Raw genomic sequence first — 13,567 nt, 5'->3', positions numbered from 1 at the left:
TTACAACAGCAACACATGCAATAGCTTGGTTGGCAAACTCTTTTGAATACCTCTTGGGTGGTACACCCTTCGTTGCTCTCTCAGACCTACGTAAGAAGTGCTGCTCTTCTTTGCTTTCTGGTTCAACCTTTGGACTCTTTGGAGAACCAGTACCAAATGTAAACAATGGATCGTCCTCCTCTTCTGACGGTCTAGTCATCGTGTGAGATTTCCTCTCAATGACTGTGACAACTGAGCTGTCTGAGCTATCGCTGTCATCATCAGTACTACTGAACTCAATAAAATCAACATCATCATCATCATCAGAATCATCATCATCACCTGTGGGAAATGTTTGAACAATCACTCTCTCCTGTTCAGGAGCACTCTCTAGAAATTTTGTGAGAATCACCTTACCAGATTCAGACAAAATTACTCTGTAGAGACCCTTTTCATAACCCACAAAAATGCCTCTGGCATTCTTTACTCCACCCGGAGCTTCTGTCCTCACATGAGACCCAAAAACCTTGAAATGGGCAACAGAAGGTTTTCTGTGGAACAGTTTCTCAAAAGGAGAACTTCCCAATTCTTTTGAAAACTTTCTCAACCACGTATAACAAAATGACGTTAGCGACTCAGCCCAGTACTCATGTGGCAGATGTGAACTAAGCAATTGCGCTTCCATTCCCTTTTGCAATTCTTTGTTCACCCTAACACAGACACATCTGTTCCAAGCTTCTTCTGAAGCTGCAATTTTGTGTCTTATCCCTTTCTTCTTCAGGAACCTCTGGAAATCCTGTAAAAGAAAAATTGGCTTCTCATCTGTGCAAAGACAATCTATGTCAGCATCATGCATATTTTTAACTTTGTCACAAAACTCTTTAAACCTTTCTAAGGCTTCTTTCGGTCTCTCCAAAAGATAAATCCAGACAAAACCTGTGAAAGAATCAACACATATTAGGTAATACTTTGCATTGCCTCTAGACGGTGCTAAAGGACCAATCACATCAGCATACACCTGCTGAAATGCCTTGTCGACCCTCGAGGTGACCTGCTTGGTGTTCTTCTTGGCTACACCTGCAAAAGAAATCATGTTAGAATCACAAGAATTACATTCCATGTAATCACTTTGATCAAAAGTCAATAAATATAGTCCATCTTTCTCTTCGGCAGAAAGATACAACTCTCCATCTTTGTAGATCTCGCAGAGTTGATCATCATAGGACTCAGTTTTAGTCCCTTCTTGGCAATCTGCGAAACGCTGAGCAGATTGTACTTCAACTCTGGAACCAAATAAACATTGTTTATAGTCAAGTTCAGACTTTTAAGATACACAGTCCCAATTCCGGTGGCTTCCAGCTCATGACCGTTGGCTTGTTGTACAACAAAGCTTTGCTTCTTAAACGACGAAAACAAGTCCCTACGATGGGCCATGTGAAATGTGCACCCCGTGTCGATGACAAAAGCATTCTCCACTTCTGGCTTGGTTCCTTTCGACATCAAAGCCTTTGCAGTCTTTGCCTTTGGGATGGTATGACCTTTGCCTGACGCCTCAGACTTCGTGGAGCTTCCCTTGGCTCCCTTGTTCTGACGTGGCTTCTTGCAGTACCGCTGAAGATGCCCAGTCTGTCCACAATTGTAGCATCGGACAACGTTCAAAGCTACGGCGTTTTCTCCAGTAGCAGTAGCAGTGGGGGTAACAGAACTCCGTTCTTGTCTCCCCCTGTCCTTGACTTCCAGGGCGGCAAGTCTGTCATGTTCATTCAGAACGATGGCAAAGACCCTGTCCGACGTTAGATCAGCTGCTGGGAGAGACCCCAGCTGACTGGCAACCGTTTTGTAAGTCTGATTCAGACTGTTGATCACCATGAAGCAAAACACTTCCTCCTGCAGACGGAAATTGCGTTCCACCATCTGTTGACGCAGAAATTTCATTTCCGTCAGGTGCGCTTGAACATCTCCATCAGGCGCAAGCCTCAGGTTGGTCAGCTTCTCAAAATACAGCAACGCTGAAGAACCTGCATCTCTCTGATGTGTCCTTCTCAGCGTGTCCCAAACATCTCTCGCGTGCTGTAAGTTTTGTATATGAATAAGCTCAGAGTCTGACACGCACAGAATTATAGCAGTTCTGGCCTTCACATCCTGTGACTCCCAAGCACGCGTTGGTGCTGCAGGGATGGGGTTCTCAATCACCCCAAACAGTCTCTGATTCTGCAGCAAGGCCTTCATCTTAACAGACCAAGATGCATAATTGTCACTGGTCAAAAGGGGTGGAGAAGGCAGGGCTCCCCCCTTCTTGGCATCCATTTTGAGTCCTTGCATTGACTCTCAAACACAAGCCTCTAAAATCCAATAGCTGGCTTGTTTACACTCTGTGCACCTGGCAGCTATAACACTGGCCGCTTGCAAAGTCCTCTTTCAAGTGTTCAAAAGGGCCTAGTCAAAACAAAACTTGTTTTTTGCCTCTCTGAGGCATTGTGTGACTTCCAGCCCTTATCTTGAAACTGGCCTGCGTTGCTAAGCAACTGCATTCTTTTCCTTGGACAGGATTAACCACAGGAATGTTTGGAATGCAGAGCTCTCCTCTCTCGGAGCTGTTTTCCCCAAACCTTGCTCCCTCGAAGCAGAGAATGAATCAATCTGCATTCACACTTCTAAGCCCGAAAATCTCATACCTGGGCTCCATAGCTTGGCTTTGAGCTTCTTCTGGTCAGCTTCTGGCTGCAGAGAATCAGCTTTCTCACCTCAGGCCTCCATGGAGCAATGAAAACAGCAGCTCTGCCACTCTTCTGCAGACTTCCATGGATTGTAGAAACCATCAGCTCTGGCTACCAATGTTAGAATTTAGGTGCCGGTCAGAGGTATGTGCCTATCTCTCCAGGCACCGGCTGAATTCTTTTGACCTCCCTCCGGCGACTCCCGGCAGGAAAACACACGAGGTCCGTTCCGGCGATTTTCCTCAGGCTGTGAGAAAAACACACCAACTGCTTCTCCTCCTCCCTGCTCCCTGCATATCCCCAGGGAGGGGAATCAGACACAGACAGAAATGTATCTACATTGCTTTTATTCCTGTCTTCAGCAGTCATACAGTAAAGATGTCTGCTCTCTTCAACAAACAGAGAGAAACTACAAACTCCACCCATGTACATCCTGTACAGGTCATATGACACACACTGAGCTCATATCCTGTGCTCAATAAGGATGGACTGCCCCTTTGTTTCCATGGCAGCAGTCACACACATCCTGTCTGGCTTTGCAGCCACAGGCAGCTGTCTGAGCTGTTAGAGCCTTTGCTTGCTGCAGCATTGCTGCTTTAGAATAAGACATACTTCTCTAGAGGTCAAAAGCGCCTCCACCCGAAAAGACCATAAACTATAGTTCTCATCTGTTAGCTGTGGGAACACCAGAGCCTTCTCAGCTTCTGGAACCCGGTCAACCATTCTGGAACTCTTCCAGACCCACAGAAACTACACTAGCAGGAGAAGGAGTTTTCAAAGCTTTCTCAGAGTCCAAAAATATGCAGTCATCCACTCAGCAGCTGGGCCCATAACCAAAGATGTTAGCTATTTGCAGTATAGTAGCACTGCAGAGAGCTTGCTGGGGAGACCATGCATTAAAGGGACTCAAAAATAACTTAAACAAGGTTTTAATAACAAAAACAAAAACACTAAATACATCAACAACAAACCAGACCCAACCACCAACCAATCCCCGAGGGTAATAGGAGAGCTAGGTGTATATACTACACCCAAATGCTGACACAGCCATTCAACATTCAACCATTCAACATTCAACCATTCAACAGCCAGAACTGAGTTCCAGTGAGTTCTGGCTGGGGAAAAAGCCCTGGGGCAAGCCTAGGGTGGGCCACCTAAGCACAGCACTCTTGCCCTGTGCCCCTCTGCCACCTTTGCCGACTGAGAGCCAGTGTGGTGTAGTGGTTAAGAGTGGTAGTCTCCTAATCTGGGGAACTGGGTTCACGTCTCCGCTCCTCCACATGCAGCTGCTGGGTGACCTTGGGCCAGTCACACTTCTTTGAAGTCTCTCAGCCCCACTCGCCTCACAGAGTGTTTGTTGTGGGGGAGGAAGGGAAAGGAGAATGTTAGCTGCTTTGAGACTCCTTAAAGGGAGAGAAAGGCAGGATATCAAATCCAAACTCTTGGGGATGTTCGGGTTAGTGCCATCGGTAATGGCGGAATCCTTCTGACTAGGAGGGATCTGCCTCGAGGAAATCGGGTCTGTACTGCTATGGCGAAGTGGAGACCCTTCAGAAATCACAGGCGGGAGAAGCCTGTGAGTGTGGGATTCGGCGGGCACCTTTTGGGCCCCCCCAATTCACGGGGAATACCGATTACAGTTCCGGAGCAAAGCGGGGTGAGCGACACGGTGCTCTGAATCAACTGCTTTTTCCTTGGAGCGAAGCCGCACAGCCGTTACCGGAGAGCGCTGACTTCTTCCTGTGACAATTCGACCTCAAAAGCAACTACCCGTGAATAGGAAAAATTGGAAGTATAAAAGGACGAAAAAGACTTAATTTGGCACCGATGCGGGGAGGTTTAAACAGGAAGTCCGCCTTCCGCTTTTGTAAATAGATCAAAGCAAAGAGACTACAAGCTAAAGTTTTGGAAATCCGACGGGAAAGGATTAATTTCCTAACACAAAAAGTATCAACCCCCCCCCTAGGAAGCAGGGGAAGGAGGGGGGAGTTTTGGACTATATATACCTGCAAGAGAGAGGGAAAGAAGTTAAAATCCACCGCTCAAAACTTGGGAACGGGCTGCCAATAGACAAAGACTGTTGTGCTTTGAACTGCGTATTAACTGTGAATAGACGACTTGCTGACAGCTAGCTCAGCAAGAGAGATACATTGTGGTTAGTTGTCCTCTTCTGCTCTTAAAAAGGAGGGAAAGTAACTGGAAAGTAACAAAAAATTGGAACTGTTTATTTTTTTTATTTGAGTTTAAAAGGTGTCATTTTGGACTATTGCAACTGTTTCCACCTAGAGGAAGTTTCTGAAATCGATACTAGGGGAATTTTCCACTTGCAAAGAGAAACTGTGTAGCTGGGATTGACCTTGGCTCTTCTATTGTTTAAGTGTTATGGCACATGGGAAAGAAAAAGTAGACTCGTCATTCCCAGACAAAACAACAAGGTCTGGGAAGATTTGGCAGTGAAGACCATCAGCCGTTGGTCTCCCTACCCCATCTGCGACTGTACCAACACAATCTAAGCCTAGTGGAATGTCATCAGAAGATGTTTTAGCGATTGCACTGGCCAAGATTAATGAATCTTTGGAGCAACTTAATAAGAGGGTCGAAGAGACAAATAAGACGGTTGAAGAGACAAAGACGACAGTGGACGAGGCAAAAGTGAAGGTAGACGCAGCAACCACTAAAATTGACTTAAATACAGAAAGCTTAAATAGCTTGGGACAAAAGGTGAACACTAATACAGAATCTATTCAGAAATTGTTGCAGGAATCTACTTTGATCCGACAGACTGCAGATGAAGCTAAGGAAAAAGCTGCTGCTGTGGAATTTAAGATAACACAATTGGAAACAGAGAAAGTCCCAGATCTACAGAGGCAAATTGAGGACCATAAATTGACATTTTCTATGATTGAACTTAAGGAAAAACAGACGAATTTAACGATTAGAGCTGTACCTGAATTAGAGAAGGGCAGTTTGATAGAATTTCTGACACAGGAATTTGCAGAGTTCTGGAAGTTGGATTTGAAACAAGAAGAATTCAAAATCGTGAGGGCCTTCAGACTTGGAAGAGGAGGAAACAAGAATAAAATAAGGGACTGTCTGATTACTCTCCGATCTAAAGAAGAGAGAGATAAAATTTTGGGTCTGCACTTTCAGAATTCTTTGACAATTCTGCAGTCAAGAGTGGAAATCTTTAAAGATATACCGAAACATCTGTAATGGTTATAAGGGGTTACTTGTGCGTAAGTTGCCGTCACTTTTGGCTAGATTGCCTGGCTAACCATGCTTTTGGCTGAAAGCCCTCACTCCGTGGCCGTTCAGTCGCTTGCAGAATCCGTCAGTGGGTGTTTCTTGAACCTCTTCCAGCATAAGAGCTGTTTGACGCCAAGTCTCCACCTACTCTCCCTGCGTGGGACTCTTCTGCGCAAGGAAGGAGTGGGCAGAGGCGTGCCCGTGCTCTCTCCACTGGTCTCAGATGAAGGGTCCTGGAGACCTCTCTCTGAATCCTCCATCTCCCTCCCTTCTCTACTGGTGTTATGTTGAATTCCTTCCCCCCTGCTGGTCCCCTCTCCTGCATCGCTTTGGAGCCCAGCCTCCACCTCACGCTCCAATGTCAGGTCCCTGACAACATCTTTTGGATCTTAGGTCCAACTTTGGAGATTTGGTTGCCCTGTTGAGAAGGAACAAAATCATCTTCAGGTGGGAATTTCCCCAAGGCCTATTCTTTAGCTTTAAAGGAAGAAAGATAAAGATAAGATCAGTGGAGGAAAAAGATAAGTTTTTGGGAAACCATGGAGAAGATCTGCAGAAAGAACTTGGAAAAGAGCCAGGAGTTTTGGACAGAAGTTCACCAAAAAGAGGGAAATCAACACCACTGACAGAAATAGATAAAGTACTAAGTGCTGTTGGAGGAGAAGCAGAGTAACTACATCATGGCACTGCAAGTATTAAGCTGGAATGTGAATGGACTCAACTCCCCGGAAAAAAGGCGAGAGTCTTTCATTTATTAAAAAAAGAACAATTGGATTTGATTTGTCTACAAGAAACACATGTGATAAGGCTACACAGGAAGATATTGAGCAATAAAAGATTGGGACATGAATTTATTTCATCAGACAAAGTAAAGAAAAGAGTAGTAGTACTTTATGCAAAATGAAATTGATGAATCAGGAAATAGAATGGAAGATCAAACAGATGAGACAGAAGACATTTGAATCGGCAAATAAATGTGGGAAACTGCTGGCTTGGCAAATGAAAAAAAGAGAAAAACTTAATACTATTACTAATTTGGAAGTGGAGGGAAAGAATATACAGAATCCAGTGGAGATCAGGAAGTGCTTTCAGAGGTATTTTAAACATCTATATACACAGGAGACTCAGAAAAAAATGGACATTGATCGCTTTTTGAAAATAAATGGATTACAAAAAATCTCTCAAGAAAATAAGCTAATGTTGAATTATAAAATAACAGACCAGGAGGTAGAAGGAGCCATTCAGAACATGCAATTGGGCAAATCCCCAGGGCTGGATGGTTTCACTTCAAGATATTATAGATCCTTGAAAGAATGGCTAGTACAGCCTTTAAAGGAAGTTTGCAATGAAATACTGGAAGGGAAAAAGGCACCAGAGTCGTGGAAGGAAGCTTATATTACACTTATACCGAAAACAGAGTCTGAGAAGACACAGCTTAAGAACTACCGCCCCATATCTTTGCTCAATGTGGATTACAAAATTTTTGCTGATATTATGGCTAAAAGACTAAAAAAGGTACTAGTAGAAGAAATCCATAAAGATCAAGCGGGCTTTCTCCCGGGGAGACACTTGTCTGACAATACGAGGAATATAATTAACATTTTAGAAAAATTACAAGTGAATATTAACACCAAAGCAGTTTTGATATTTGTGGACGAGGAGAAAGCCTTTGACAATATTTATTGGAGTTTCATGAAGAAAAATTTACAGGGAATGGGGGTAGGTCAAGGTTTTGAAAACGGTATAAGTACAATCTATTCAGAACAAAAAGCTAAATTAATTGTAAACAATGTAGTCACAGAGGAGTTTAAGATTGAGAAAGGAACACAACAAGGTTGCCCAATCTCTCCATTGCTTTTTATATCGGTCCTGGAGGTTCTGCTTAATATGATTAGAAAGGACCAATAAGTTAAAGGTATACAAGTCGGAGCTAAACAGTACAAATTGAAAGCATTTGCTGATGATTTGGTATTGACACTACAGGAGCCAGAATCTAGTACCAAAAGAGTATTGGAATTGATTCAAGAATTTGGTCAGGTTGCAGGATTTAAGTTGAATAAGTTGAAAACTAAGGTTTTAGAGAAAAATCTAACAGTGATTGAGAGAGAGAAGTTTCAGAAGGAGACAGGTTTAACATTGGTTAAGAAAGTGAAATACTTAGGGGTTAACATGACTGCTAAGAATGTGAATTTATTTAAAGATAATTATGAAAAATGTTGGACGGAAGTGAAAAAGGATCTAGAAATATGGACAAATTTGAAGTTATCATTGCTAGGCCGAATTGCTGCGATAAAAATGAATGTATTGCCAAGGATGGTGTTTTTGTTTCAAACACTGCAAATTTTGGACAAAATGGATTGTTTCAAGAAGTGGCAGAAAGATTTGTCTGGCAGGGCAAGAAGCCTCAAATAAAATTTAAGATACTAACTGATGCTAAAGAAAGAGGTGGATTTGCCCTGCCAGACCTTAAGCTTTATTATTAATCAGCCACATTTTGTTGGCTGAGAGAATGGCTGCTTCTTGAAAACATAGACATTTTGGACCTAGAAGGTTTTAATAATGTATTTGGGTGGCATGCATATCTGTGGTATGACAAGGTCAAAGCACATAAAGCGTTTAAAAACCATATTGTCAGGAGAGCACTGTTTAATGTCTGGATAAGATATAAGGATTTGCTTGAAAACAAAACTCCAAGGTGGTTGTCACCAATGGAAGCAAAGGCTCAGAAAAAGCTCAATATGGAGGCCAATTGGCCGAAATATTGGGAAATTTTGGAACAAGAAGGGGACAGATTAAAACTGCAGAGTTTTGAAAAACTAAAAAACAAAGTACGAGATTGGCTTCATTATTACCAAATAATGGAGGCTTACAATTTGGATAAGAAAATTGGCTTTCTGGTGGAAAAATCGAAATTGGAAACAGAACTGTTAGATCCTAAAACTAAGAATTTGTCAAGAATGTATAACTTGCTGTTGAAATGGAATACTCAGGATGAAATGGTGAAATCTGCTATGATTAAATGGGCACAAGATGTTGGACATAACATTATGATGGCTGCCTGGGAACAGTTATGGACCACAGACATGAAATTCACGGCATGTAATGCCCTAAGAGAAAACTTAATGAAAATGATTTACAGGTGGTACATGACACCAGTCAAGCTTGCAAAAAATTATCATTTGCCCGATAATAAATGTTGGAAATGTAAAGAGACTGAAGGTACATTCTTTCACCTTTGGTGGACATGCCCAAGGATTAAGGCTTTCTGGGAGATGATCTATAATGAAATGAAAAAGGTATTTAAGTATACCTTTCAGAAGAAACCAGACGCCTTTCTCCTGGGCATGGTCGGCCAATTGGTGTCAAAGAAGGATAGAACTTTCTTTATGTATGCCACAACAGCAGCAAGAATACCATTGCAAAATACTGGAAGACACAAGGTCTACCCACCCGGGAAGAATGGCAGATGAAGGTGATGGACTATATGGAACTGGCAGAAATGACTGGCAGAATCCGAGACCAAGGAGAAGAGTTGGTGGAAGAAGATTGGAAGAAATTTAAAGTTTATCTACAGAAACATTGTAAAATTAAGGAATGTTAGAAGGATGTTGGAATGAAGTTATGTGGTTTTAGCAGAAATGATATAAAGGTCTAAGTAAAAATGGATTGTTAATTGGTGAAAGAAGAGAATGTAAAATTATAGTATATTAAGATAAATTATTAGGATAAAAACAAAGTTGGAAAGGATTTGCTGAAATATCTAATTGAACTAGAATACAAAAAATGGAGGTGTGAGGAAGTCAAGGAAATAAGTCAAGGAAAGAAAGTTATGTAAAGGTTTGATTTGGTTTTTTTTAATTGTCTGTTTTTTATTTTATTTTTTGTTTAAATTGATATTTGTTTATCTTTTTTTTCTAACCTTTAAAATCTTAATAAAAATCCATTAAAAAATAAATAAATCAAATCCAAACTCTTCTTCTTCTTCTTCTGAAAGCATGCCAGACGGTTTTCTCTTGCTGGGCTCTGTGGGACGAGGGCTGACTGTGCATCTCTCTCTCTCTCCACTTCTTAGGTATCCCAGGATTTCCCCCTTCTTGGACAGCTGGTGGCGCTCTTGTCCCTTCACCTCGCAGACAACGTGAAGGAGATTGGCCTGCAGTCAGCGGAGGCCTTGTACCATCTCCATTACATCATGATAGCCAAAATGGGTGAGGGGGATGCTGGGAAATGGCTTGTTTCTTGTAAGCCGCAGGGTGGGAGATCTGTAGCCCTCCAGAGGCTGCTCCAACTCCCATCATCCCTGAGTGTTGCCCATGCTGGCTGCTGCTGGGGTTGATCTGGGAGTTCAGGAGGGCCAGAATTGTGCTAGCACTGGCCTAACGCCAACACCCCGTTGGCCAGAGATGAGAGGGCAGTCTTGGGGGAGGAATTCACTGCTGATGTTCATCAGAAAAGCCTTCTGGACCTGACCAGTGGCCCAGCCCAGTCCAGCATCCTGTTCCCACAGGGGTTGATCAGATGCTTGTGGGAATCCAGCAAGCAGAATTCAAGCTCTTTCTACTCCTGTACTTTGCTGCCTCTGACCATGGAGGCAGAGCATAGCCATCCTGGCTAATAGCCATGGGTAGCCTTCTCTTCCATGAATTTGCCTCATCTTCTTTGAAAGCCATCTTGGTCCGTGGCCATCAGTGCCTCCTGTGGCAGGGAGTTCCAGAGTTTAGCTGTGCATTGCAAGAAGAAGGACCATCCTGAAACTTCAGTTTCATTGGAGGTCCAGTTGTTCTCATGTTATGAGGGCAAGAGAGAAAGCTTTCTCTCTCCACTTTCTCCAAGCCATACATTGTGTCTCCTCTTCCTCGCCGTTTTTTTAAACGGAACCGCCCCCCAAATGCTGCAACCAGCATTTGCTCCACAAGCACCCCAGTCCTTTTGGTTGCCCCCTTCTGAACCTTTTTTCCAATTCCGAATTATAATTTTTGAGGTGAAACCAATAATTGTTTTTGTTGGTCCCAGCGGGAAAACTGGAGGTTTTGAGCAGGGAGCACTAATGCTGGGTTCTTTTGCATGCATATTCCAAAACCCGACCCTGCTTAGGTAAGGAACTGGAGAAGAGGAGGAATAAAAATAAGAAAGGCAACATGGTCAGATGGGTCCGAGAAGACTTCTTCATCCCTGGGCCCTCCCTCTTCCACTACAACATCGCAAAAGTGGCCAAGGTAGGGGTGGCCTTTTGTACTCTTTATTGCTAAGACCGCAGCCACTCCCAGTTAGCAAAGATTTGCTCACTCGGGCCAACGGGGCCCTGCCCCACCAACTTCAGCCTGCCCTCAGGCAGCCCACGCCTTCTAGGGATGAGGGAGAGATTCAGAGCAGTTCACACTGGAAGCCACAGCTATCAAATCAAGGCTTTCAGAAACAACAGGAGAACTGAAACACAACCCGCCTTTGAAATTCACATGTCCTTGAATTTCGCAATGCCAAACAGTGTGTAAAAAAAATCCATGCGTGAGCTATTAGTGTAAATAACATTCAGAAATGCATTGTATTAGAATAAATTGCTCAAAGACAAGTGCCCGGTAGCCTAAACTGCATGCAGAATTCTACTTATTGAAATTCTACCAGGTGCTGGGAGACCTAGGGTTCAGATCCCCACTCACGAGTCAGTCACAGTCTCTCAGTCTAACCTACCTCATGAGACTAAAACGGGGAGGAGAGAGAACCATGCATTGCCACCTTGGGCTCCTCAGGGCGGAAAAAGAATAGGAAAAGTTGACTCATTCGATGCATCTTTCACAAGGCACTGCCAAGCCAATGGACTATGCCAACCTTGTGGTGGGTGTTTTTGTTGTATATTAAGAACTAAACACACAGCCGGCAGGTTCCCACCCAGTCTGTTAGGCATTGGTTATATAACGGATAGCCACTATTATTCACCCTCTCTGTTCCTGGAGGGATTTTTTTTAAAATTTTCTAGTCTGATTTTAGATTGAACCTCTTCATGTTCCAATGTCATAACCAATTTAAGATGTGGATCGAAAATAGCAAGGCGTCACCTGACTTTTAGTTTTGTTTGTTGTAAAATCTTTCAGCTACTTAAATAAACACATAAATAGAATCACCAAATTGTAGAGTTGGAAGGGACGTGGGGGTCACTTAGTTCAACCCTCTCAAGGCAGAGTGGAGATGTCTTTCACTTGGTTTGTGAAGGCACCCTTGGACTACTGAAACGTGGTCAGTGTGTGGAGCAGAAGAAAACTCCCTCTTCTTTCTTCTTTGTGCCAGGCTTTTGGGGAGCACCTCACGCCCAGCCAGATCAACGAAGTCGTGTTGAAGGCGATTGACAACCTGACAGTGGAAGACAGAGCTGTCTCTCAGGCTGCAGGAAATCTCCTGAGGTCCTTCCTTGAGGAATGTGGCATGGAAATGGAGGACGTAAGGCTCAAAACGGAGGCAGGGGGAGCAGGTTTCTTCTAAATCAAACATTCTCTTCGGACTTAGCATTAGCTTGTTTCTGGGAAGTAAGAAGGCATTGTGTGGGAAGTAAGAAGAGCCAGTGTGGTGTAGTGGTTAAGAGCAGTAGACTCGTAATCTGGGGAACCGGGTTCGCGTCTCCGCTCCTCCACATGCAGCTGCTGGGTGACCTTGGGCCAGTTACACTTCTTTGAAGTCTCTCAGCCCCACTCACCTTGCAGAGTGTTTGTTGTGGGGGAGTTACAGATAGGTAGCCGTGTTGGTCTGCCATAGTCAAAACAAAAAATTCCTTCCAGTAGCACCTTAAAGACCAACTAAGTTAGTTCTAGGTATGAGCTTTCATGTGCATGCACACTTCTTCAGATACACTGAAACAGAAGTCACCAGACCCTTCTATATAGTGAGAAGGTGGGGAGGGGTATTACTCAGAAGGGTGGTGGGAATGGGTGATTGGCAGATAGCTGTGATGAGCCTGTTGACAACTCTTAACGACTGCAATAGGTCTTACAGGAAAAAGCAAGGGGTGAGAAGGTGAAAAATGGCTTTGTCATGTATAATGAGATAAGAATCCAATGTCTTTGTTCAGACCAGGTCTCTCCATGGTTTTAAGTTTGGTAATAAGTTGCAATTCAGCAGCTTCTCTTTCCAGTCTCTTTCCTGCTTTTTCCTGTAAGACCTATTGCAGTCGTTAAGAGTCGTCAACAGGCTCATCACAGCTATCTGCCAATCACCCATTCCCACCACCCTTCTGAGTAATACCCCTCCCCACCTTCTCACTATATAGAAGGGTCTGGTGACTTCTGTTTCAGTGTATCTGAAGAAGTGTGCATGCACACGAAAGCTCATACCTAGAACTAACTTAGTTGGTCTTTAAGGTGCTACTGGAAGGAATTTTTTGTTTTGTTGTGGGGGAGGAAGGGAAAGGAGAATGTTAGCCGCTTTGAGACTCCTTTGGGTAGTGATAAAGCGGGATATCAAATCCAAACTCTTCTTCTTCTTCTTCAATTTCCGTGTCTGTGGCTCGCGCCTCTGTTTCCATCCTGCTGCAGTTCGGCTTCCAAAAATCAACCACCCTGTTTTTCATCTCGCTGTCTGCTTTGGCAGTATTTTAATTACATTATTCCACCCTGTTCATTTCAGTGCAAAGGAAACAC

General features: G+C 43.5%; 1 protein-coding gene across 1 annotated transcript in view; it reads left to right on the top strand.

Annotated features, from left to right (window-relative positions):
* Positions 1 to 12,416, top strand: part of LOC309329542 (maestro heat-like repeat family member 5) — a gene marked incomplete at its 3' end in the record, with an annotated part of 35,059 nt that extends 22,643 nt beyond the window's left edge. The window contains exons 8-10 of the mRNA XM_081840426.1: positions 10,015 to 10,150; positions 11,037 to 11,158; positions 12,225 to 12,416. Coding sequence (XP_081696552.1) covers positions 10,015 to 10,150; positions 11,037 to 11,158; positions 12,225 to 12,416 — 450 coding nt within the window. The remainder of the gene's footprint in view (positions 1 to 10,014; positions 10,151 to 11,036; positions 11,159 to 12,224) is intronic.
* Between the last annotated feature and the right edge of the window lie 1,151 nt (positions 12,417 to 13,567).

This window comes from Podarcis erhardii (assembly GCF_964252035.2).
Source record: "Podarcis erhardii genome assembly, chromosome: 14".
In the NCBI taxonomy this organism is placed as follows: domain Eukaryota; kingdom Metazoa; phylum Chordata; class Lepidosauria; order Squamata; family Lacertidae; genus Podarcis; species Podarcis erhardii.
This window is presented reverse-complemented; position numbering and strand designations above follow the sequence as displayed.